General features: G+C 29.9%; 3 protein-coding genes across 4 annotated transcripts in view; 2 read left to right on the plus strand and 1 right to left on the minus strand.

Annotated features, from left to right (window-relative positions):
• The window catches only part of LOC100205250 (beclin-1), a 39988-nt gene extending 39283 nt beyond the window's left edge, over window positions 1–705 (plus strand). The window contains exon 17 of one of the 2 annotated variants that reach the window (XM_065799207.1): window positions 12–705. The gene's annotated coding sequence lies outside the window, so the exon portion shown is untranslated. The remainder of the gene's footprint in view (window positions 1–11) is intronic. The other variant, XM_065799208.1, reaches the window with a different exon arrangement.
• Window positions 706–5743: 5038 nt separating this feature from the next.
• LOC136081189 (tigger transposable element-derived protein 4-like) lies at window positions 5744–17615 on the minus strand. The gene is made up of 4 exons (XM_065798487.1): window positions 17389–17615; window positions 16872–17045; window positions 6344–6578; window positions 5744–6196 (listed from the first exon to the last, which is right to left on the minus strand). Exons 1-4 carry the CDS (start codon window positions 17613–17615, stop codon window positions 5744–5746), a joined length of 1089 nt encoding a protein of 362 aa, XP_065654559.1.
• Window positions 17616–24007: 6392 nt separating this feature from the next.
• LOC136081190 (uncharacterized) lies at window positions 24008–26347 on the plus strand. Its single transcript, XM_065798488.1, has one exon. It carries the CDS (start codon window positions 24008–24010, stop codon window positions 26345–26347), a length of 2340 nt encoding a protein of 779 aa, XP_065654560.1.
• The last annotated feature ends 1154 nt before the right edge of the window (window positions 26348–27501 follow it).

Here is a 27501-nt window from a genome sequence, read left to right on the forward strand (position 1 = left end):
TAAATTTTTAGCAATTTATGAAAGTTGTTGGTCCATTTAACAAAGCAACCTAAAAAATTTCAAGTCTGAAAAAAGATGAAAGTTCGACCGGAAATGCAGTATAGCTTACGTTACAAAAAAAATAAAGCTAATAGATATTTTAACTTTTAGGTATTGTGAATTGTATCGAAACTTTCTACAGGATGTTGTGAATTTAATATTTATTAGAAAATGAGTAAATCACTTTTAATGCGAGTGACTTTCTTATTTTCTTCGACTCTGTACATTTAAGTAACGTTAGCTGGACGTGGACGAGTGTCTTATTTGGAAAAACCGTTCAGCTCTTGTAGGAGCCCTGCAAAAAAGAAAATAGTTTTTGACTTATTTCTAGTTTTCATCTAACCTCTTCTTAAATAACCTTTTTAATTAATTATTAAAACTCATCAACCAGTGTTTATATGAAATTTTTTTAAAAATCTTTTAAAATTACGATTAAAAACGTCATAATTGTCAAACGTCTTAAAACTTCTTCGTAAGTTGTGATGGAAAACGTAGTCTGTATCTTGTAAAAAAAATTATAAAAATTGACAAAACCTTTTGGTTAATTCACACCGTCATGAGATGGTTCCACAGAAAATGTTTTTTTTTGTTTTTTTAATAAAATAATATAATTCTAAAATCAGTTGTATAAATTTGATTTAATGAAAAAATATTGATTTATTCAAATTTGTTAAATCTATTGACTATATTGTAAAAAAAAAAACACAAAAATTTTCTTAAACCATGGTGTATTTTTAAATCAAGAATGGCTAATTGAATGAATGGCTAATTAACTCAACATACATTGCAATAATTATTTCGAATGTAGTTGGTGGAGTGTAAGCTAGGATTATTACATAAAAACAAAAATTTTACATTTAAGGTCCATAAAGTTTGAATTTACTAATTTGTAGGGGTAACGTTAACAAAAAAACTTATAAATAAACATTCATTATGTTATCAATATTATAGTATACTTTACATAAACATGTATGGCGCAATTTATATATGTATTCAGGAATTTGAGGAAATTCGAAGATTGAAGCATTTTTTTATGTTGAGATGCTTTGAATTGACAAATTTTGTTGAAATATTCATTTTTTTAGATGTTTATTATTTTTTAGATATTTATCAAGTAAAAAAGTTTTAGAAACTTCCATTTACATCCATCCAACTTTTTCAATTTTTATAAAACACTCTTTTCTTCTTGTTTTTTGTTGTTGTCTTTTTTTTATAATATTGTACAACATTTTAATTTTTTTACTGAACCGCTCATCATATTTATTCCAAAGTATCATATACGCGGAAAGATAGATTTAAATCTTTGAATACACGATAAACACCAGATAAACCTTCATATAAAAAAAAACCGAGTTTACTCCCATTTCAAGAAAATCTGTCTTTACATAAAAGACCGATTTAAATTATTTATTAAATGCCTATGACGTCTAGGATGAAAAGTAATAATGAATAAAGCTAACTTTTATCAGTAGGGTTAGTTGCAACAATGCGTTTTAAAGGATAATTCTTATTCCCTTAAATTTTGTATTATTTAATTATAATAATAACACGTCAGCTATAAAAAAAACTTCAAGTACTAAAATAAAATTGCAAAAGTTACTAATAATTTTTTTTGCTTGTTTATGATTTAAAATTCTAATTTGCATTTTCTTTTTGGATTGCAAACTAAAAGATGTATGAACTATCTAAAATAATGAAAAATTGAAAAATCTTTTTTAAATACAATTTAAAATTCTAAAAAAATCTTAGGACTCTACAATTCTTATTCTTTCGAAGTTCTCGTGTTGCAACTTACCTATTCGCTGCTGCAACTTGACCGGGATTAGTTGCAACGTTGTTTTGTTTGTTTTGTGTAAAGTTTTGAAAATATGACCGCGGCAACTAGCCCCGGTCTCTCAAACAATGACTTTTTCTAATTTTTCTCCTGATGGGAGCCATGCCATTTTGCACATGATGAGATCCACACTTCTTCTTAAAGTCATTTCTCTATTTGCTTCCCTGATTTTCTTCCTAATTTGACTTTAATAATCCCCGATAGACAATAAAACCAAATTAAATATTTTGGGCTGAAAGTTAAATATTTCATTTATCAGGGTTCCCACTGTCCTGGAAAGTCCTGGAAATTGACTAGTGTCCTGGAAAGTCCTGGAATTTTTCATTTTTTCTCTTAAATCCTGGAAAAGTCTTGAAATTTTTTAAATTCAAGGATATATTAAACTCTACTTAATATATCTGTAATAATGCTTGACATAATAAGAACTATATGATTAATTGAGAATTTTTCATATTTTTAAATTAGTTAAATGTTTATACGTAGTTTAAATTGCAGTCAGTTTTTAAAATTATGTTTAGATTTTTTGAAAATGTTTTTTATTTTAGTGTAATAGATTAAAAAAATGCCTAAGAATGAGTGTGTATTTCAAGAAAAATGGTTGTATGATGATCAATTTAAACCCTGGATTCGGAAGATAAATGAAACAATGGCTAAGTGTATCTATTGCTTTAGTAAAATCAATGTTTCTAACATGGGAGAGGCTGCATTAACATCGTATATGAGAAGCAAAAAGCATATACAAAGAAAACCTTTAGAGCAAACCATCAAATCGTATTTATCACCTTTAACTTCCCCACCTCCTATTCTAGAAACTTGTTCTGAAGCTATATCACAATCAAGCAAATCAAAAACAATTGATCAATTGTTTATAGGATCATTGACACTTGAAGCTGAGATACGCTGGGTTTTAAATACTGTCTACTCAAGGCATTCAATGAAATTCTGGAGAATTGTTCAGAAAAATGTTCCCTGATAGCAATATTGCAAAGACATTTCAATGTGGTCGAACAAAGGCCGGGTATATGGCTACATATGGCCTTGCTCCATATTTTCGAAGTGAGCTATTATTGACACTTTCAATTGCTCCATATTACACTATTTCGTTTGACGAATCACTTAATCAAATATTTCAAAAAGGACAAATGGATCTTTTAGTCAGGTTTTGGAATGAAAAATCCGACATCGTTAATACTCGATATCTTAATTCAGAGTTTATGGGACGCTCCACTGCTGAGAATGTTTTAAATACATTTCTCAGTGGTGTATCCGAAATTGACAAAGCAAAGATTTTACAAGTGTTTTCCGATGGTCCCAATGTCAACTTGTTATTTCTCAAAAATTTCAGTGAACTAAGGCAAGAGGAAGAACTAAATCCTCTTACTGATATAGGAACATGTGGTCTTCACACCATTCACGGGAGCTTGAAAGCTGGTGCAAAAGCAAGTGGCTGGAAAATAAATGATGCTTTAAAATCAATGTGGCAATTCTTACACGATTCGACCACACGGCGAGAAACTTATGAAAATATTGCTGAAACACTGGAATATCCACTTCAATTTTGTGGACACAGGTGGTGCAAAAATGAAAACTGTGCACGAAAAGCTGAATCACTTCTTGATGGTTACAAAAAATTTGTAACATACATTAGTAGTCTAAAAAAAAGCAAGCTACCTGATGTCAATAATAAAAGTTGGTAGAGACTAAAAGCTATGATACATGATCCAATTTTACCAGCAAAATTGAAATTCTTTGAAATGGTATCTGAGAAATTAAATGCTTTTCTAAAAGGTTTTCAAACAGATAGACCCATAGTACCATTTATGAGTGCTATTCTTGGTGATATTATTAAAGACTTATTGAGCCGATTTATTCTCCAAGATGTCTTAAAGAAATGTGATGGACTTTATCAGCTGCTTCAACTTGATGTAAACAATAGAAATGTTCGAAAACCTCCAGCAGACATTGATATTGGATTTGCTTCTCGTTTAAAACTTGACCAAGCCAATCTAGCCTCTACCGATTACAGAGTAGTTGCATTTAAAAGTGAAGCTGGGGAGTTTTTAGCAGTTTTGTTGGCACATCTTTTTGACAAGTCCCCATTAAAGTTTTCCATTGTATGCTCTGCTATATCTGTAAATCCAATCCAAATGGCCAATGATAGCAAACGAAGTAACTGTGTCAAAAGTTTTTCTGTTCTTTTACAAAAACTAGTAAATTGCAATCGTCTGTCAACAAAGTCTGCAGAGCTTGCAAAAGAACAATACAAAAAACTATTTGAAATTGTTGACATCAACAAAAGCACATTTCAAAATTTTGACCTTAAAAATGATCGACTTGACCAATTTTATTCACACTTCATTGGGAAAAATACAGCTTATGAAGAAGTTTGGAAGGTTTTTAAATTGATCTTTGTGCTCTCGCATGGTCAGTCATCAATAGAACGTGGTTTTAGTATAAATAAGCAACTTTTAGTTCAAAACTTGAAGGAGAAATCCCTTGTTGCTTTACGTATCATTGAAGACCACCTTTCATCTTCAGGAGAAACTCCTGAAAGCATCAAAATTACCAAAGAAATGCAGCAACATGCTAGAAAAGCAAGCAGCTTATACCATGAAGACTTGAGAAAGAAAAAATTAAAAAAAGAAAGTGACAATGTGGCGTTAAAGCGAAATATTGTTGATGATGAGTTAAAAGCTGTTCGGGCAAAACGAAGACTTCTTCAAAGTCAAATTGAGTTGTTATCTAACGAGTCGGACAAACTTGCCATTGACGCAGAAAAGAAAAGTAACTTTACGCTTTTAAAAGAGTCAAATAAACAAAAAAAGTTGTGTAAAGCAAAGCGGAAGGAAATTGATGAGTTAGATTTGATTGAAAAAAAGCTGAATAAGAGCTAGACAGTATTTTCCATCTGGCATTTTTGATGATATTTTATTATTGTTATATTAAAAATGCCAATTACTATATATTTCATTTTTAGAGTTTGAAAAAAGTCTTAATAATATTTATATATATATATATATATATATATATATATATATATATATATATATATATATATATATATATATATATATATATATATATATATATATATATATATATATATATATATATATACATATACAACTCCCGATATCTCGAACCTCCAAGGGACCTAGAAAATAGTTTGAGTTAGCAAATGTTGAAGTTGTTGGGACATTCTATTACACAAACTTTGGCCGATAAGTAAAAACAATTTGAGTTACCAAAAGTTTTAATCTCTAAGGTAAAAATAATACATTATAAATTAAAAAATGTTCTGTCACTCTGTCTTAGTTTTGAAGAAACACCTCTATCGAATATAAGTGAGACTTGTAAGACTGAAGGGCATATAGTCATACAATACTTGCAGTGTCTCCCGAATATCACTAACTTTTGGGCAAACTGGATTGATTGCATTATCATCATTATCTTCCTCGTCATTAGCATTCGCTGCATTTTTAACTTTTTCTATCAACTATTCATCTGTAAGTAAAGGTTCTGTGCTAATTAAGTTTTCAACTGCAAAAATAACATTCAGCTGTTGTACCTGGAGGGTAAAAATTATCAAGTTAATCTATCTGTTTTTGATCCTCTTTAAAGGGGTTGTCGTCTTCATCCGAGTGGGCAGATTTCTCTTGATCTTTGGAAATTCCTGCTTTTGCAAAACAATTAACGATGTTGGAGATTTTCACTTTTTGCCATGCAAGATCAAGCATTTTCATTGCATCTAAAATCGAAAAAACAGGAAGATCTTTTCTTTTATTGATAGCTATGACCAGCCTTTGCAATGCCAAAGATTTGCAATAAACGTTCAAAGAGCGTATAACTCCCTGATTGATTGGCTGAAGTTTAGATGTGGTATTCGGTGGTAAGAAAAATGAGCTTAATAGATTTTAGTTTATCAATGGTCAGGTGTGGTAGGCAGTTATCTATTATGAACGCTTCTTTCTTTTCTTTTGTAAACTTTGTATCCATTTCTCGTATCCACTCTTCAAACAGTACGCCATCCATCCAGCTTTTATTTTGATTTCTGTATCTGCAAGGTAAGTGTTTAATTCCTTTTAAGCAGCAAGATGATTTTGATTTTCCTATTACAAACATAGGAATTTTATCACCCACTGCACCTGCTGCGACCATTTCTGTAAGACAAATTTTACTGTGCTTTCCTCCTATACACGTCTCAGATTGAAGATTTAGTGACTTATAAGGTTGCATACATCGGTTAGGAAGGAGGTGTGAACTTCCGAATAAATGCACATTCGCTGTGCTCTGTGATAAGACTGTAAGGACTTCTTGGGGCACCTAAATTAATAAAACAAAAATAAAAAAAAGTTTTATACAAAAAGATAATCCAAATTTACCTTCAAATTTCAACAAGTTTATACCTGCATAAAATTGTAGGAAAAGTTGTTTCTTTCCATGGCGTGGTCATTTCAGCTGTGCACATACCATCTTGAAAGAGACATTATACCTGTTTTTCCTACAATCAAACCAACTATCAGACGCTTGAAATCCACTTATATTAATTTTTTCAGCAAGTTCTCTGGATTTTGTTTTAAGAATTGCTGATACTGCCACGTTTCTACCCCTTGCATTTAAAAGCCATTTAAAAACAAGATTATCTAAATTTGAGAATGTTCCTTCTTTAATTCTCATACATTTTGACTTAATCCCTTGCATCTTCCTACATTCGAAAATATTTTTCATATTTTGTAGCATGAAACTTCGACAATACTTCTCCAATTTCCTATAAATCAGTGTACTTTTTTTAAATCGTTTTGTGTTCTTTACAGCGACAGAAGCCATAATAAAATGTAAAGACAACAAATTTTATTATAATATTGCAATGTGCATTAGTATAACTTATACTATAAACTTAATTAAACTATTATTATTATATATAATATATATATTATAATATATATATTATATATGCTTTTATTTTAGGTGCCCTAAGAAGTTATTACAGTCTCATAATAGAGCACCGCGGAAATGTATTTAATAAGAAGTTTACGCCTCCTTCCTAACAGATGTTGCAAAATATGCCCAGAGATGGGTTTAAACCACAAATACCTAGTTTCTACCACTACCACTGTGCTACACTATTTTATACTTTAGGTTTTGTGTTTTATTAGAAACATTTGTTTATGAAAATTTTAGATTCAAGTGGTAATAAAGTTTATTATCTTTTTAAATGGTTTATTTCAAAGGAAATTTTCCGAATTTTTTATAGCTAAATCCTGGAAAGTCCTGGAATTTTTTTTTTTCGGGGGAAATATCCTGGAAATGTCCTGGAATTTTTTTTCAAAAATCCTGGAAAAGTAGGAAAATGGTCCTGGAAAGTCCTGGAAAGCCCTGGAATTTCGATTTTTTTTTTCTGTGGGAGCCCTGTTTATACTCTTCTCAAATATTATTCCATCAGTTAACAAAGGCAACAAAAATAACTTAAAATTCCTTTTAAAAATTGCCTTTTAAGAAGAGCATAATTAAAACTGCTTTAACTGATCACTTCTCGATATTTTGAATTAACTGATAGCGTAAATCTTAATAGCAAACCGATCAACAATATTTATACGACAATTTAATAAAAACGCCTTATGCTAAAATCAAATTTTGTTAAATGATTTTTACAAGTAACAGACTTTCGTTGAATGTAGAAAAAACTAAATTCGTTTTATTCTACAAACCTAATAAAGGTGATAATGTTCCATTAAAATTACCCAATCTCTCAATCAATAAAACATTTATTAAAAGGGAATCAGTCGTTAATTGTCTAGATGTAATACTAGATGGAAATTTGTCATGGAAACCACTTATAAAATATATTGAAAACAAAATCTCAAGAAATGTCTCCATATTATATAAAACTAAACCATTTCTTAACACTGCATCTTTGAAAAAAGTATACTTTTCATTTATATATAGCCTATATCTCCTTTAATTTAAAATATCTCTTTTAAAATAAATGCATTAACAATATAAGTTGTTGTTAAAATTGTTGTTGACACTACTTCTCTTTTGTTGCAATATTTATTAAATTTAATTCAATTTTTTGAAAAGCAACTACAAATTTGAGTTGTTGTTTATCTTTAATACATTGCGGGCCACTTAACACAAACTATAGTCAATTCAAATGCAAATCCAAAGAAGTTGTGTCAACTAATGCAAAATGTGATAAGTCCAACTGCAAATCAGCTGCAGTTGCACCAACTAACTCAACTAGCTCAACAACATAAACTTCTTTGGAAGGAGGCTTCTTTGGAAGGAGGCTTCTTTGGAAGGAGGCTTCTTTGGAAGGAGGCTTCTTTGGAAGGAGGCTAGCTATAAATACTTTAGCGCAACACTTCTGCATAATCACTTTAAAATAAATTTTCCGAAATGCTATGATGAAAAACAAGCTAATTAAGCAAGAAGAATAGCTAGCCAAACACTGCACTGGAACTGCACTGCACTGGAACTGCACTGCACTGGAACTGCACTGCACTGGAACTGCACTGCACTGGAACAGGAAAAGAGATCTAATGTCAAGATAGTGACGATATTTTGAATTTAAAATTTTTTTGTTTTCTACAACGCAAAACTTTTATGCATAGACTTGTCTACTGCTGCTGCTGCTCATGGCCAGAAATAGTTTAAAACTCTATCTTTTTACTTTTTTAGAAAAATTATAAAATTCACTTTTTGCCTTTGATATAATAAAAATTTATATATATATATATTCATCCTGGTATTTTTTTTCTAATGACTGTCTACCTAAACACAAAGAAAAAAAATATTCCGAGACAGAAGAAGTGTCTACAATCTACTTGAAAAGAAATATGTTTGACTTGCTATTGTTTATTTTTTTTCTTAGTTACGCTAGCAAATATGCATTTGTTCATTATTATTGTTTTGTGGTATTAAAATTAAAGTTTATATATTAATAATATTATTATATTGTTTAGCATTATACTGTTCTGTTCTTATTTATTTAAAATTATTTCATGTTATATTTTATTATACATTTTAATATACTGTTTAGAAGTATTTAATATTATCGAAGTTATCACTCTATATAATACACCCTATATAATACACTCTATATTATACTTCCTCCGTTACGAAATACTGTTCCGATTTCACGTTGTTTTTTTATAGATTTATTGATTTTATTGCTAATTTTGATGAGAAAAAAATCAAATATCTTTAATAAAATGACTTATTTAGAAAATAAAAAATTATTTGAAAATGTTTATCGAGGGGGCCTTGCGCCACCTCTAGATTTTTGCAAAAAGATCTTCTTTTTTTTTACAAATTACGTTTTTTGCGATTCTTTATTTATTAGTTTAGGTTTTTTTGGAGCAGCATTTACACACAATTGCGTAATTATATACCACAATAACCCAAATCTATAACTATCTTATTTTTGTATATCTCTTTATTTACACGTGCTTATATATGATAAGGTAATAAAAATCAAAATTCCAGATTATTTATTGGTGTAAACTGAGTGTTCTTAGAACACTTAGTTTACACCAATAAATAATCTGGAGTTTGACAAAAAGTCAAACTCCAGATTATTTATTGGTGCTCATTGTAAATCATTCTACGTTGCTCGTTTGAAAGTTCACGTGTATCTCTTTTATTTATTTTAATATATTCAAAACACATTTGAAATTTTTTGAAACCAAAATGTTATCTATTTCTAAGTTTGTTGTTATTGCAGTAAAAACTGCAATAATAATAAACTTAGAAATGAAACAAGAGCGCTTGCAATTAAACTCCTGACTCTTTTTGTTAAAGATTTAAAAACAATAAAGTCATCTATTAAGCATGAAGTTTTTTAACTAAATGGTTTTAACTACTATTAAATAATTTAATACAAAATAAGAATTTTTCAAAAGATTATACTATATATAATTTTTTTCCACTAAAAATGTTACAATGTTATTAAACTTTTAAGTTTATAATTCATTTTTAACAAATCGGAACAGTATTTCGCAAAAAAATATTTCATAAAAAAAAACGTCCTTCTTAGAAATAAATGGTGTGGTGGTAAAAGATAAAATTGTTGCCATGAATTGTTCATAATATTATAAAAAAAACATCTAAATTTTATATAATATATCTTTTTAATTAAAAACATTATTTATTTTTAATAACTTTTTACATTGAATGCAAGCTGGAACAGTATTTTGTAACAGAGGGAGTATATATATATATATATATATATATATACTCAATATATATATATATATATATATATATATATATATATATATATATATATATATATATATATATATATATATATATATATATATATATATATATATATATATATATATATATATATATATATATATATACATACATATATATATATATATATATATGATACTACCATTTATTCTTGTCATGATAAGAAACCAACATTCTCTGATTGCTTGGAGGGGGCATTGGAGCTTGAAAAGGATCTTACTTTTGCTACAGCATGGGGCTCACAGTGGTTGGTGAACTTTAATTTAGATATAACCTAACTTTTTTCAGCCAATCGTAATTTCAATAAGTTAGATATTGAAATATTTATGAACAATAATGTACTCGATTATTATGATTATTACCCTATATTTATGAACAATAATGTACTCGATAAGTCATCTACTCTTCATTTACTAGGATTAACTCTTGTTTGCGATCTTTCTTGGAAATCATATATCAAATCCGCTGCAAAATTACCATCTGCTATGGTTGCATCTCTTTATCAAGCTCAACACTTTCTTACTCTGGATTCTATTTTCTATCTCTATAAATCTCAAATCCGGCCTTGTATGGAATATTGTTGTATATCTGGGGTGGACCTTTTAATGATGCCCTTTCTCTCATTTAGACAAAGTGCACAAACGCATTGTAAACATAGTTGGACTTGCTTTTGCAGCCAACCTCCAACCATTATTATATTGTCGTAATGTTGCTTCTTTTTCTCTTTTCTACAAATACTATAACGGACACATTTTATTTTCTACAAATACTATAATGGACACACTAAAGAGCTTGTGTATCTTGTGCCACCTACTAAAATTCATTCTCGTGTTACTCGTCATTCAATTAAGTCTCATGCTTTTTCTGTGGCTGTTCCTAAGTGCTCCAAAAACTATGATTTTTCTAATTTTTTTCCTCGAACATCGATTCTTTGGAATTCGCTTCCTTCATCTTGCTTTCCTGATTCATATAATTTGCAATCCTTTTAAGTAGTCCGTCAATTGTTATCTTGCTCTACAATCTTCATCTTTTCTCTTCCAGTAACTTCCAACTTTAATTAGTGATTGCTTGCAGCCTTGTTGGAAGCGAAGATGTTTAAAAAAAAAACCTTGCTTTTCTCAAAAAAATATTAGTTTTTTGTCAAATATATGCCTTCTGTCAAAAATACAAGTGGAAGATTGGCAGGATGTAATATTTAGTGACGAATTACTAATCGAACAATTTGGTTGTCGTTCTACAAGCGTTAGACGCCTGCCTTGCATTAGATACAATCTCTAGTATTTGCTTTCTACTGTAAAACATTGCTTTAAAATATCATATGGGGTGCCATTACAGCAAATCAAAGTGGTGGTTTATGCCTCCAACATCACAATAAACAGCCATATCTATCTTAAAATACTTAAAAAAAGCTTAAAATATTCATGAGCATCACAAATGCCTACAAGTTTCAGCATCACAGAGTACTCTGTCACAGGAGCAAGCTTGTGAGCAGTTGGTTACGTGAGAATGGGGTTGGGATCAATAACCCCTAGCCTAGTAACTCACCCGACCTCAATCCCATTGAAACTGCTGAAATCATCATAAAAACGAAGTTTAGAAACTAAGACCCATATTTTGGATGATCTACAAGAAAAAATTAGGTATGTATGGACTCAAATTACGACTCCTAATTATTCAAGAAAGCTTATTCACTCTATGCCTAACCACTTAGCTAATTGTTTAAATACTAAAGGACATCATACCAAGTATTAACCTCAGGTATTTAGTTCATAAAACATTAAATAATATTTTAAAGATATTTTTTTGTCAACTGTAATGGTTACTTATAAATTTTGATAAAAAAAGGAATAATTTAATGAAAATTGTGTTTTTTTTATGCAATGCCTCAAACTTTTGATCACGACTGTAGGTCTAAACTAAAAGTTGAGAACTGATCACCAAATAAACAAACCAAAAGAATTAGACCCAACCTTTATTGAAATAATTCTGTCATCTGAAAAAATATAATTGTTGGATGCATCTATCGTCACCCTTGTATGTGCATCACTGAATTCATTGGCATTTACTTGCAAACTCTATTAGACAAATCATCAATAGAAAATAAAAATACTGTTTTTTTAGGCTACTTTTATATCAACCTCTTAAACTATTATCAATCTAAAAAGATATCAACTCTATGTGTTCGAACTCTCTCTATCAACTTATATATCATCATACCAACAAGAATCACTATACAATCTAAAACACTCACTGATAATACTTTCTCAACTTCTACCCTCCAAATCTTAAATCAGGCAATCTAACAGTATCTCTTGCCGATCATCTTATTCAATTTATTGCCCGGCCATGTAAAACCAATAAATCTAGTCACGACAAAAACATACTGTCTCTCCTTTAAAAACTTTAATCAAAGTGGATTTCTTGATAATCTTACAAAAATAGATTGGGAACTTGTAACCAAAGAAGCCAAAAAAAACATTAATAATTCTCTCTCAAAATTTTCAGAACTCATTAACAAGGCACTTGAGCATCATGCACCTTTTGTACTGGCTACCATTAAAGAAAAAAAAAACCTCATCCAAACCATGGATAACTGCTGGCATTATTAAATCCATAAGTATAAAGAATAAACTTCATAAAAGTTACATAAAATGTAAACAGGAACTCTTAAAACTGGAACTCTTCAGCCAATTCAAACATTACAGAAACAAAATAAGCAACTTAAATCGTGTCTCAAAAAAAACATATTACTCTAAACACTTTAATGGAAACGTCTATGACCTCAAAAAAACTTGGATTGAAATAAAAAATAATAATAAATATAAAATCAAATAATAATAATACTATAAAAAGTTTACTTGTAAATAATTAGACTATTACTGATTAGCAAATCGCTAACTTATTTTATGACTTCTCAATTGTAAACAATCTATCATTAAAAACCATATCCTCTAAGCATAACTTTAGCCACTATCTAAAAAACCGTAATTTAAACTCATTTTTTATAACCCCAGTTACACCACAAGAAGTAAAAGGTAATTTATCCACAATTAATTAACTATCCACAAAAAAGGGCATAAATCCTAACAACATTCCCACAAATATACTTATCTTAGCATCAAAAGAACTAAGTTATCCATTAACCGCTATAATTAATAAACCGTTTAAATCTGGAGCACATCCTGACTCATTTAAAACTGCCAGCACAATCGTCTATATATTATAGCTCTATAGCTTCAGTTTGGATTTCGCAAAAAACATTGTACTAAATAAGCACTCATAGACATAACCGAAACTATACGTGAAGCTTTAGACAATAACAAATTTACTTTGGGGTTTTTATTGACTTGAAAAAGGCATTTGGTACTGAGGATCATGGAATACTGTTATCAAAGTTCCATTATTATGGTATTAGAGGAGTTGCTCACTTATGGTTTAAGTCATACCTCTTGAACCGTTCTCAGTTTGTTACAATTTCTGATATCTCTTCTAATACCAAATCAATATATGTAGGTGTTCCCCAAGGTTTCATTCTTTGCCCTCTCCTTTTTCTTGTCTACAATAATGATCTTAATACATGCACTAAGGTCTCAAAAACATATCATTTTGCTGATGACACTAATGTCCTAATAACTGAAAAATCAGTTAAAAAATTAAATCAACACTTTAATTACGACTTGGCCTGCTTGATTCAATGGTTAAGATCAAATAATATATTCCTAAATGCTAAAAAACTGAAATAATTCTATTTAAACCACACTATGTACAAATTCATTAAAAATTAATTTTCAGAATCAGTGGCCAAAAGTTAAATCTTGTTAGACAAATAAAGTATTTAGGAATAATGTTGGATTAAAACCTTTCCTTCTCACACCAACTGAAGCAGACTGCCCTTAAACTCATCCGTACAAATTGTTAGCTACAAGACTCTCATAAATATATGGTAGCTATATTTAACTCACATATGCTTTATGGTTGTCAGATATGGAGGCAAAATCAGTCAAAGTATAAAAAGATCATAGAAAACCTTCAAAACAAATCACTTAAAATGGTTCATTTCCAATCTAATAGATTTGACTCTAAAATCCTCTACAATCTCTCAAAAATTATGAAGCTAAAGGGTCTAATATTTCTATTGAATTGCACACTTGAATAATACAGTGTGCATGATAACTTACCAATAAGCTTCAATAGTTATTATAAATTTGTTAATAAAACTCATTGCCATAATCTTAGATCAGCATCATGTAACAACCTTGTAATACCTATAAAGCAAACCCTTAAGTATAGCATTAGTTCTATTAAAAATAAATCCATTAAATCATGGAATTATCTTCTCCCTGAAATCAAAACAACGTATTTAAAAAAGGAAGTAGAGCTTTCTTCATCAACAAAGCCAGGAATTTATCCAAGATAAAAATAACAAGTAATGCTTCTGCTGTGTTATTTATCTCAATAATTGTTTTTCATGTCATTTTGACCTTATCCTTTATACCTGTAAAATTCAAGTTGTTTTTGTCTCTTTCCTTAAATAACATGCTAACACTGATGTTCTTGCTACTGTATTGTTATCGTTTTATTTAAGAACCTGTTAATAATTTTAGCTTTATTTTTTCTTTTTTTTTTTAAGTGTTTTTTTTTATATTATTATTCTTAGTATTTTATTAATATTATTATTATATTACCTGATATTATTATTCATGTGCTAGTATTCTGTTATATATTTTATCAAATTTATAATGAATATTTGTAGGCTGTTACGTTTTTGTCAGTTAAATAACTGTTTGTGACTAATCCTAACTTTGTATTTACTTTATTAAGTTAAATAAATGATTGATTGATTGTTAAATTCTTTTGTAGTATAAAATATTTCTTTTAACAATTAATGTCACTTGTAGATTGGATTTTGCTTTAAAGACTCTATAGAGCCATTAATGCAGAAACATGCCAGGAAAACTTTATCTGTAATCAAAGTTCAAAGCATTAAAAACGTTTAGTAATTGTTTGCAGAAGCAGAACCGGGGGAAGTGGAACAAGTATAACTGTCAAGAAAACTCTTTAAAAAGTTTATTAAAGTAATAATTTATTTATAAAAAAGTATGTGAAAAATAAATACTTTTACAACATAATGCAAAATAGAACTTTAGATATATTTGAATAGCTTTATCCTTTATAAGTTGCTCGCATGCTTTTTTCTCTTATTGAAACCTTGAGCAAATTTAATCAGTTTGTCAAGAGGTTCATACAGACGGCCAGAGATTAAAATAAACTCTAAAAAAACAAGTGATTGGGTAAACAGGTTTTTCAGAAAATTTTTAAATTATGAACCCTCTATAAAAGTTCTATTGCAAAGGTTCTCATACTCGTTTAGGTGAAAAAATAAATAAAAAATTTAAAGAAAAATATTAATAAAGTTAAATTTAATCTGGTAAGCGCAGTTTATTTTGAACTTATATAGTCTCATCATATTTACATACGTTTAAGAAAACTTTTTTTTAAAGAAATTTAGAATGTCCGAGATGTGACAGATGTAACATCCAAATTAAAAAACTAATTGATAATTGATTTCTAGTCAATTATTATTTATATTTTGATTTTTTGATATTTATTATTTATATTTTTGATATAATTGATTTCTAGTCAATTATGAGTAATACTTTTTGTGAAATAATCTCAGCCTTTTTTAGGTCTGAAAACCAAAAGTTAAGTGTAGAAAAAGGTTTTTTATTTCCTCAGATTTTGCAATCGAATTCCTCCCAATAACTAGTGTTCCTCTAAACAACTGATACTTATCTTGCCTTTTAGCTTTTGTATAAAGACTGACCCGTTGTTTTATTGTGCTTTACAGCAAAACATTAGCATAATTTATGTTATCCTGATCGCGGAGTAATTTTGAATGGCTAATAATTTAACATTATACCAAACCCATTGGTTTAAATAATATAACTGGGCAACAAAAAAATATCTTTTTTGTATCTTTAGTAATTTTATTCAAATTATACCAATTTTGGGCTGAGGAAAAAGAAAATGACTGCGAAAATTTTTTATTCGCTCTAGTTTCCGAAATACACAATAGCAATAAATTTTTTTTTCAGTTAATTTGCAACAGAGCAATATGACATAATTTACATATTCTAATAATATTTAAAGTATATTTGGTTTTTTTATTACATATATATTCTCACAGTTTTAACAAAGAAACCATTATCATCAAGCTAATAGGTATAAAGATGATTATGGGGTATTGTCACAAGATCCTGATCTTTTTGCTTTTCTTTTGTAGACTAATTCTGAAGCATCACTACACACAAACCAACAGTAATCTGCAAGCATAGCCTTATTCCAACGACTCTAATATCTTTGTTCCATTACAGAAATAACTTGGTAAAACCTTTCCCATGTTCACCACTAACAGCTCACAACGCGTGGGGAGGAGGAAAAAGAGGGGGAAAGAAGTCTAAGTGTGAGTAGAAGAAATGAATCTTGAGGGACATGTTACATCCAAGTTGATGATATTTTTGCAGAAGTACTGTTACCAATTGAATGTATTTATCATCTCTTTTGTTGCCTAAAAATCCACAAATCACTCCCTTAAAAGCTTCCCAAGCTTCCTTTCTTGCCCCTTCAAAACTTCGTCAAACGCAGGATCCTTCATAAGTTGACGTATCTGTGGCCCAACAAAAATACCCTCTTTAACTTTTGCATCACATATTCTGGAAATTTGTTTCTTAAATACCTAAAAACCTGTCCTTCTTTGTTCATACCTTTGACAAAATTTTTCATTAAACCCAACTTATAACGTAATGGTGGAGGAAGAACATCTTTTGGATACATAAGTGGTTCTTTTATATAATGTGAACTTCTGTCTCTACTGTTCCACATACACAAAAAACAGCAGTATTTAGTATACCTAATTGCATTCTTAAAAGTATAGTAATGACTTTTAGATCACGACAAACTTTCCATTTGTGTTCATTGTAATAAATTGAGTTGAGGAGAACTTTCATGTTTACATAAGTCTCTTTCATGTGAACTGCATGGCCAATAGGAACAGAAGGAAGATGGTTTCATTTGTGCAGTAATACATCTATCAAACTTAGCTTCGATGAGTCTATGAATAATTTCCATTCAGTTTTATCATAATTCAAATTAAGACAATGCATTAATCCAAAGGCATCAATCCAAACAACAAGACTATTTTTCTTCTCAAAAAAAGAAAGCATATTCTGCTGCATTTTTCTGTAATGTGAAACCTTGACATCAAATAGAAGAAAATTCTACTGCTTTTGTTTTGACCTAGAACTTCTGCTTTTTCCTGTGAAAAGTCCAAATCTCGAACAAGATCACTTAACTCTGCTTGAATCAATCTGTGTGGCATATCATCTGTTAACACAAAACCATACAGATGACTGCTATTTCTGCTTGACCCCTCCCACAATGGCAGGTAAATATTCGAATCTTCCGTCTGCCATTTGACCATTTCCACATTCGGATAGTTTACCAGTTTATACTCCACGACAAAGTTGTAAGTTAGAATCAGAAAATAAAGACAGAAATCAAGTAGAAATAGAAGAATAAGAAGAAAACAAGCCTTCAACATCAAATGATGTTGAAGGCTTGTTTTCTTCTTATATTTTCTTCTTCTTATTGTTATATTCTTATGTCTTATATTCCGAATGTGGGAATGGTCAAATGGCAGGCGGAAGATTCGAATATTTACTTGCCATAGTGGGAGGGGTCAAGCAGAAATAGCAGTCATCTGTATGGTTTTTAAACCCTCTTCATACCATAGGAACAGCAAAAGCCAAAGATCTTTTTTTTTAATTTTTAATCATTCTTGTAGTGTAACCGAACAAAAGCTACAGCATACATGTGGAGCCCATGACTCATCCTGGTCTACCTTCACCTTCTACCCTATCTTCACATCGAAGTAATGCCGGTAAGCAGTCTTCGCAAGAGATGTCATAGTTCTTTTCTGTGAGGAAAATGTTATTTCATTGCAAATGTAACAAAAATTGTCCACTTAATTTACACTCTTCCTTGGCATGTTGATTTGTCAAATTTAACACTAGTAAATGAAGCTAAGAATAGATTAAACCAGAAACTTTAGCAAACACACATAGCTAATATCACAAGTTTTAAACACGAATAAAACATTATGGATAGTTAAAAAAAAAACAGAAAAATTTTTCAAAAAATGAAAATTTATACCTTTGAGAGAAAATTTTTGCTTTTATTTCTTAAACTAGAGTTAATATGTCATTTTTGAATTCAGCAGGTGGAAATACATAAGAAATAACTAGTTTTGGTTCCGAAACAAAATCACTGTTGGGCAGTGTATGTTTAGTTTGAACTATGTAACTTAAGTTATAAATAAATTTTATTTAATTTGAGTAATTGTCATTTATTTGGGAAAGCAGAATAGTATCGAAATAAAATTGCTCGAAAAATCGATTAATATCGAAATTTTTTTGATCGAAACGTTTTTTTGGGATTAATATCGAAAATTAATTTTAAGGAATTAATTCGAAAAAAAAATCGAAATTCGTTTAGAAGGAAAAATGTCAAAAATGCCTTAACGGAGTAATATCGAAAAACTAGCAAAGAGATGCGAAAGAACATGCGGGGAGTGATGTTACTTCGTCTGAGAGTTTGGTTTGGGCTGGCAGTCCATCAATTAAAATTCACAATTTCAGTTTGTTTTCTATTTCAATATTAATCCGAAATGTCCCTTTTCGAACCTTTTCTCTTTTGAGCTATTTCGACCTTATTCTGCTTTTCGTATTTTAGATACAATTGTTTTTTTTTACATTTTTTGTTTTATTCTCTATTTTGATATTATTCCGGAAAGAGCCTTTTTGAGTTTATTTAGTTTGGCTTATTCAGTTTTCGATACTGTTACTACTACCCATTTATTTAAGAAGATTGTATAAAAATGTTTATAAAAACGTTCAAAGTAAAATCCCATATTAACATTGACTATACTTTTTTTAAAAATTTATGTTGCTCATGTTTTATCTATTTTCAGAGAAAATCCGGCACCCTAATTATTCGCCGATTTTGAACGCAAGATTTTAGATTTTGTACTCACTATAATTGTTCTATCGATAGAATATATTTTAGATAAAAGATATGGTAACTTTTATGTCGTAGAACGAGGTGTAATTCAGTAATACAAGACTAACTTCAGTTCCATTTGTTTTAATTTTATAAAAAAAACTTTTTTATTGTTTGCTAAAACAAAAAGGTTAAGTTTTTTTTATGTTAATTTATGATTAAAAATCATAAATTAACAAAAACCTCCGGATTAAATGCTTGCAGGTAAATTATTTTTGTCTATTAGGGTTGTTCACTTTTGCAAAATTTTTGATTAAAAAAAAACTGAATGAATTAAAAAGTTTGATTAAAAGAGTTGAATTTTCGATTGAAAAAAAAGTTTTCGAAATTCTATTTTTGTTTTAATGAGTTCGAAACAATTTCTAATTAAATAATTTAAACCAAAATAACTTTTTTATTTCGAAATTCACGATACAGGGCCGACGACGTCAATTTTCTTTAAAAAAAAAAAGAAAATTTAGAAAAAAAGTATGTGTAAGGGGGGAGGGGGGATCAAAGCACTTGCCTCTTCCTCCCCTTCGGTGTCGTTGGCTATGTGATACATATTTAAGTCATTGAATACATATTTAAGTCATCGAAACTCTAAAAATGTCATCAAAACAATTTTTCACTTCGAAATGCTTAAAATAGAATCAAAACAATTTTTACTTTGAAAATTTAATTTGTATTGAAATATTTTCATGTTACCGAAATTCTAAAAGTTGTATCGAAATTCTAAAAATTTTTTTGTTACCGAAAAATTTTCATGTTATCGAAATTCTAAAAGTTGTATTTTTGTAACTTTCAAAATTCTAAAAATTGCGTTTAAATATTTATCATATTCACTGGCGTAACAACAGGGGGGCGAAGAAAGCAACAGCTTCCCCTCCTCTCCCCCTCCTCCCCCCCCCCTCCTCCTTCCTTTTCCTCATTCCTAACTTTCAGAAAATTTATTTTTCTTCCATTCAAGTTCTGATTCTGGCTGCCTTAGCTTCCCTTAACTTCCGTTTTAGCACTCCCCACCCCACACCCAACATTCTCGACCTTCCTACGCCACTAATTTTTTTACAAAATTCTACAAAACATCGTCTAAAATTTTTTACATTATTGTTATTTTAGAACTTAGGATGAAACAAATCTTAAAATCTCCCATTCCACCCTCTTTAGTTTAGCTAAAGGCAGATTTCCAGTAACAGGAAAAACGGAACAGAAAAAAAATATATCTAATCATGTTATATCACATAATCACATAAAAATTTTGCACCTTAAATTTTTTTGTTCCATAATTAGATGATTTTCTTTTCCATTCCGTTACGTTGTGAAAATTCATACGCAAAAACAGTCAAAAATCGCTGTTCATAAAAAACAAAATTTTTCACAAAATGACGCGGTACATTTATTTTGTTTTGCAGGAAACTTGTTTTATTTGGTTTTAATTACTCTATATTATTTTAAGTATAAAAACTCAATTAGTTGCATAAACTTTGCATCAAATAAAATACTGGCGTTTAGCTAGTACCAGTTAAAAAGTATACTGTTTTTGTAACTCTTTATATGTTTAAAAATTTTAATTTAATTTATGAAAAAAAAAATTAATAATATTAGGGTTTTCTTGACATACATGGTCGAACGACTTAAACTTAAAAATGTATAGAAATTCGTAACAAAACCCCTGGGCTAATTTCCATCTTGCGTTGATATTGTAGAAGTTTCACCCCGCCTGACCAGGATGCCGGTTGTCATTCTCGATGTTTTTCAATAATTCTACAAAATGTAAAGAAATTGTTAAAACTCAAAACGCGGACATTGCCTTTAATATCTTCTTCAAATATCAAAATCACGATAAAAATGCCTTCCGGTAAAAATAAAGAGTATTAAAACTAAACTATTTCATCAGAGCTGTTGCTAGGCTATATAAGAAGCCTATTTGCAAAACGCGCTAAGCCCGAGTAAACTAATTTTGAGAAGACAACGAAAAACTAAACCATCCTTAGTTGCGCATTAACAGAAATTGATATTTTCTTTGTCCAGTTTTAGGACCAAAAATTATTATATACTAGGTATGTACCAGAATTTATTTTTTGCCTTTTTTTTCCAGACAAGTGACAAATAATTGTAATTGTATAAACACTTTTATTGTTGAATCTTTTATTGTTGTAATAATTCTTTAACTTCCTGCATTTTGTTACAGTAAGAAAATAAAAAATATTTTTTATAAACAGTAAAAACTTGTATAGCTTTTTGAAAACCCAAAAAAAAAACACTCATCTAAAGAATTTGTTCTTGGAACGATATATGGAGCTCATTATGTATATATACTTGTAGCATTTATGCTACAAGCATATGTTTGTAACAAGTTAAAAAATAAATTTTTTAAGACATGTGACACAGACTGTGTAAATTAAATAAAAATTCATTGTCCGACAGGGCAATCAAGAACTATAGGTAAACCTAGGTGAAAATACAAGGTTCTTAACAAACACAATTTTATTTGCGGTAATTAATTATCTAAATATTTCTAAATGTTAAGAAGTATTGTGGTGCAAAAAGAGTTGCCATTCAGTTTTGGGGAACAGACTAGCTCTTTTTTATCAAAATTGTTACCTGCCTCTAAGAATAGTCTCATTTTAAATGTTACTTAAATTTTAAATAATTAAAAAGTATAGGATAATACAGTAAATATTTCAATTTAACCTAAATGGAAAAATAAAAAACAAAGAAATAATTTCAAATATAAATATTATGCAGGTTAAAACTGCAAATAAAAACAACTATTATTAGATTTAAATGAAACAAAAATCAAATTAATGAAATAAACTATATATATTATAGGTTATAAATATATACTATGTAGCCAAGATGCTAAGATGCAGGCTTTCACTTTAAATCTTAATAGTAAAAAATTACATAAATTTAAATCTCGTTCCGGAGATTTAAATTTATGTAATTTTTTTATACATTTTTACATACATTTACAAATTACCATCTAACCATCTAACCATCATTTACAAATTACCATCTAACGAATTACTCTGATGAAGGTCTGTTTAATATCCAATGATAAAATACAATATCTTACGGCAGGATTCATTTCTTCATAAACTTGGAAATGAAAGATTAGAATTTTCTACAAAACCAATAAAATACTACCTCTTTTTATGATCACCAACATATATATAAATACCTTGCAGTATTATCCTCTTGATCCTTTTAAAAAATTATTTATTGAACCTTGGAATATTAACCTGTTTACCCCTCACCCAGGGCCGTCCAGAGGGGGAATACATTGTCTTGACTTTTTTCTGGTTTAAGGTTCTCCTATGTGCCAACGATGTCTGCCTCCTTCCTCAATTAGAAAGTATTTCTTTGGATGACGAGACAAAGTTTTTAAAGATTCTAATCGATGATCTTGATCAATTAGTTCTTCTTGGCCCCAAATCCTCCAAGAAGCGGTACTGGTTGCATCTGGGTTAGCTTCGTTGGGGTTTCAAAATGATTTTGTTAAGAAGAGAACAAGGAAAAAAAAACACATCCCAGCGAGTCGATGAACGCAGCCCACTTCCACGAAGACGAATCAAAGGGTTTTAAGGTGAACCTATTTAATGTTGCTCTTGATACGCTGCTCCAGCAAATAAGATATAAAATGGATACAACTCAACAGATATGTTTTCGTTCATATGGTGTTCTCTATCTCCTTCTAGTGATGAAGAAAAACTTATTCAGAAAGAAAACTGCAAAGTCCTGGCAAATCTCTTCGTAAACGATGTAAAAGAAGAGGAGTTGATTGAAGAAACCCGTCATCTAGATGTTCTGAAGCAATTAAATACTTTTGAACAAATAGAATCTCTTTCTTTTATCAAGTTGCTCAACAGAAATGTACCAGAAAGGTCTTCAGTCAATTTTTCCTTCCATCTGCATTTTGCTTCGCATTTTTTAATACAATCCTGGTTTCAATCGCTAAAGAAGAGCGCTCTTTCATTAAGCTTATTCTCATCAAATTCAAATAGCAATCAACAATGAATGAAGAACGCCGTACTAATCTTATGGTGGTTTCAATTGAAAACGACCTTGCCAAGACTTTACCGTACGAAAATGTCATCTCTAGTTTTGCAAAGAAGAAAGCCCGCAAAGTGAAATTAGTGTGATCTAACTAGTCTTCATAATTAATATTTTATTGATGAAATATATAATTCAAATTGTATTTGTATTTTCGTTTTATCAAATATAACCAACTTCAAATATAGAGTGTTTATGTGCAGCGATAGTTAATACAAAAATAATAATTGTTTTCATTAAATTGTAATGTGATAGTAGACATACGGACAATAAACAGTGAAATTAATGCTTAATTCACCGAATTAAGCATAAATTTGGGACACCGAACACAAATTGACCCTAGGTACCACAAATTCTCTGTGCGGGCCTGTATATATATATATATATATATATATATATATATATATATATATATATATATATATATATATATATATATATATATATATATATATATATATATATATATATATATAGCCTTTTTGCAGATTGTTTTATCTCCCACGGATCGTGATTATGTTAGATTTTTATGGTTCAAGAACATTAACACGCTCAATAAAGTCAATATATTTACTCAAGAAATTATTTCCTATAGAATTTGCAGGGTTCTATTTGGAGTTACCTCATCATCCTTTCTTCTTTCTTCTACTCTCATTACACATGCTGAAAAATACCTTTTAGATGACCCTGTATTCGTTCATAAATTAACAAATTCTTTACATGTCGATGATCTTAACTCGAGCGGAGTCAGTTGACTCAGCTTTTGACTTCTTTAAAAAATGTCATGTTCGATTAAAAGAAGCTGGCTTTACTCTTAGAAAATTCGAATCGAACTGCAAACACCTTGAAAATCTGGTTAACGAACAAAACTTTACATCCTTTAATATAACTAAAGTATTAGGATTATTATGGAATAAAAAAGAAGACAATTTAATCTTTGATTTTAGAAACTTAATACACAATGATGACTTAAATCCAACGAAACGTAAAGTTCTTCAATTTATAGCAAGCATTTTCGACCCACTCGGAATAGTTAATCCATTTATAGTGAAGTGTAAAATATTTTTTCAAAAACTATGTATCGACAAACTTAACTGGGACAAGCCTCTGGAGGGTAAAACGTTATTGGTGTGGCAAGCCATTATCAATAACATTAAAACATATAAACCCATTATCATTCCCAGGTGGTACCATAATCATTATCCAAATCAGGTTGTTGACTTGTCATTACATGAATTCAGTGACGCTAGTAACAGTGTGTATGGTTGTTGTATATACTTATTATGTTCATTTAATGATAGGCATGTAAGTTGTTCGCTTATAACTGCTACGTCTAGGATTGCCCAAATAAAAAATACCTCCATTCCCCGACAAGAATTAAAGGCAGCATTATTATTAGCTGAAACGATGTCAGCAGTTAAAAAAGAACTATACCCTGTTCCTAAGTTCAAACAAATATTCTGTTGGTGTGATTCTACAATAGTATTACATTGGATTAATAATACTGATAAAGTTAAGCAGCCCTTTTTCCAAAAGAGAATTAAAAAAATTGGAGAAGCATTTGACATTTCGCATTGGAGATATATTGAATCTCACAATAATCCTGCAGACATAGTATCCAGAGGCACAAACTTAAAAGACTTATTCGATAATAAAAAATGGTTCAATGGACCAACACTACTTTACAATGATCCCAAGAATTGGCCAAAATTTGAACTAAGAAACCTAATTGATAAAATTGAAGAAGTCACTACTAATTTAGTTTTAAATGACAATTATTTAAACTTAAATATGATAGATATTACTCGATTTAATAACTATTTGCATTTATTAAGAGTTACAGCATTGGTCTTACAATTTATAACTAATTTAAAGCTTAAAAGAGATAAAAAGCAATTAAAATTATCTAATTTAGATTCAATCGAAATAAAAAATGCATTAAAGATTTGGGTTATGTTCGTTCAAAGATCAATAACTAGGGATAAAAATTTTAAACAACTCCAGCTAGACCTAAACTTGCAAAATGTAGATGGAATTATACGATGCATTGGTCGACTTCAAAATGCACCAATTACATATTACGCAAAAAATCCAATATTCCTACCTCGAAATTCAGAATTTACGAATCTACTAATTAATTACAACCATTCTTTAGTTATGCACAATGGGATTAAAGAAACTTTAAATCAAATACGAACTCAATTTTGGATACCCAAAGCACGAAACCACATTAAAAAACTGATTAAAAATTGCTATATTTGTAAACGCTTTGAAGGACTGCCTTATTTGTATCCTTCTCTCCCACCATTACCCTTATGTCGTTTAAATAATGATCATGCATTCAAATTTACAGGTGTAGATTATGCAGGACCATTTTATGTTAAAAATATTTATGAGGGAGATAATTTATATAAAGTGTGGATATTTTTTTTTACATGTGCTACTACACGCGCTTTATTTTTAGATCTTGTTCCGGACATTTCAGCTGAATCGTGCATTAGAAGTTTACGGAGATTTTTTTCAAAACACGGCACACCAGCCGAAATCCTATCAGACAATGTATCGCAATTCACATCTAATCTGACTCAAAACTTTGCTTCATCTCTTGGTATCAAGTGGCATTTCAACATCCCCGCCGCTCCGTGGTGGGGAGGGTTCTTTGAACGACTAGTTGGATCCACTAAACGCTGCCTTCGTAAAATAATCTATAAAGCCAAGCTATCATATGAAGAACTATTAACATTTATTGCTGAAGTAGAATCAATATTAAACAATCGACCAATTACATTTATGTATGAATCACCTGGAGATGCACCACTGACCCCTAATCATTTAATATACGGAAGATCAACAAACTTTAAAGCTATTAACGACAAAACATATGAAACAAACTTGAATACCCGAAGTAGGTACATAGAAAATACACTAAATCATTATTGGCAAAAATGGGAAAAAGAATATGTAACGGAGCCAAGAGAGTTCCACAAATTTAAGAAAAATAAAGGAACAAATAAAATAGCCGTTAACGACATTGTACTGATTTACCGACTCGGACATTAAACGTGGTTATTGGAAAACAGGCATAGTACAGAGCCTCATTAAATCAGCTGACGGAGTCATCCGTGCTGCTAAAGTTAAATACATTACTAATGGAAAAACATCGTACATTAAAAGACCGGTAAATAAACTATATTTGCTAGAAGCATCGAACACCCCCTCGGAAGTAATAAAAATCAAGTTCTATGATGAAAATGACATTAATCATTTAGTAATAAACTAATTGGGGGCGGGAATGTCGCGCTCACTTGCGCGGACAATGGCTTCTTGTTGTGTTGAACTGTATTGGCGGATATGTTACCGCGCTTTGTTGTTTATTTATTATTATTATTACTTTGTAATCTTGAGCACGTTGTCTTCTTGTGGCAAAGCAATATTGCCTATCTTGTATATTAGTTATAACTGAAGATAAAATATATGTAACAAGTTTAGTCAAAGAGTAACTACAATACAGGGTTACCCCAACCCACTGCCGGTTTTTGCACTACCAGCACCCTGGGCGAGATTTCTACGGCGCCCCTAGCTCAATTAAACCCCATTTTAAATAAAAGAAAAGGGTAAAATAACCAATTAGTTTCGCCCCTTTATATTCGGCGCCCTGGGCCGTCGCCCAACCAGGCCCTACCCTAACGCTGCCACTGCCCCATCCATAAAGAAGGCGACAGATTCAATATCAGTAATTATCGTCCTATCTCTGTTCTTTCTATATTTTTTTAAAATTTTAGAAAGAATTGTCTTCAGCAGGGTATATAATTATTTTAATTACAACAACTTACTTCATAACAATTAGTACGGTTTCAGAAAATTGAGTTCAACTGAACATGGCATTATTCAATTTATACATAACATTTCTGAATCTTTTAAAAAATCTCCATATATACTAGGTGTTTTTATTGACCAATCAAAAGCTTTTGATACGGTCGATCATCACATTTTAAGGGGGCTCACCCCTGTCAAAATAGCAAACAAATAATTTTTGGTTTTTTATATTTCAAGTGTAAAAATTAACGAGGAATCTGATTCTGAATTAAAATTTTCAAAAAAAACACATAAGTATGTCTATTTCTTAATTATTTGATCATAGTCAAAAATAACCTTCTTAGCAACGTCCATAGCAACAATTTTATTTTATTTTTCCACTTATCTACAACACCTTT

The sequence above is a fragment of the Hydra vulgaris genome, chromosome 06 (genome assembly GCF_038396675.1).
Source record: "Hydra vulgaris chromosome 06, alternate assembly HydraT2T_AEP".
NCBI classification, from domain to species: Eukaryota; Metazoa; Cnidaria; class Hydrozoa; order Anthoathecata; family Hydridae; genus Hydra; species Hydra vulgaris.

What these genes read in the sequence shown, in the direction of transcription:
- LOC136081189 (XM_065798487.1), bottom strand. Translation starts at nt 17,615, where the DNA reads ATGGTCAAATGGCAGACGGAAGATTCGAATATTTACCTGCCATTGTGG. An exon ending in TTCTTCTATTTGATGTCAAG is followed by an intron (nt 17,046 to 17,388) that starts GTTTCACATTAC and finishes GAATGCAATTAG; the next exon opens with GTATACTAAATACTGCTGTT. An exon ending in ATAATGTCTCTTTCAAGATG is followed by an intron (nt 6,197 to 6,343) that starts GTATGTGCACAG and finishes TTATTAATTTAG; the next exon opens with GTGCCCCAAGAAGTCCTTAC.
- LOC136081190 (XM_065798488.1), top strand. Translation starts at nt 24,008, where the DNA reads ATGTCGATGATCTTAACTCGAGCGGAGTCAGTTGACTCAGCTTTTGAC.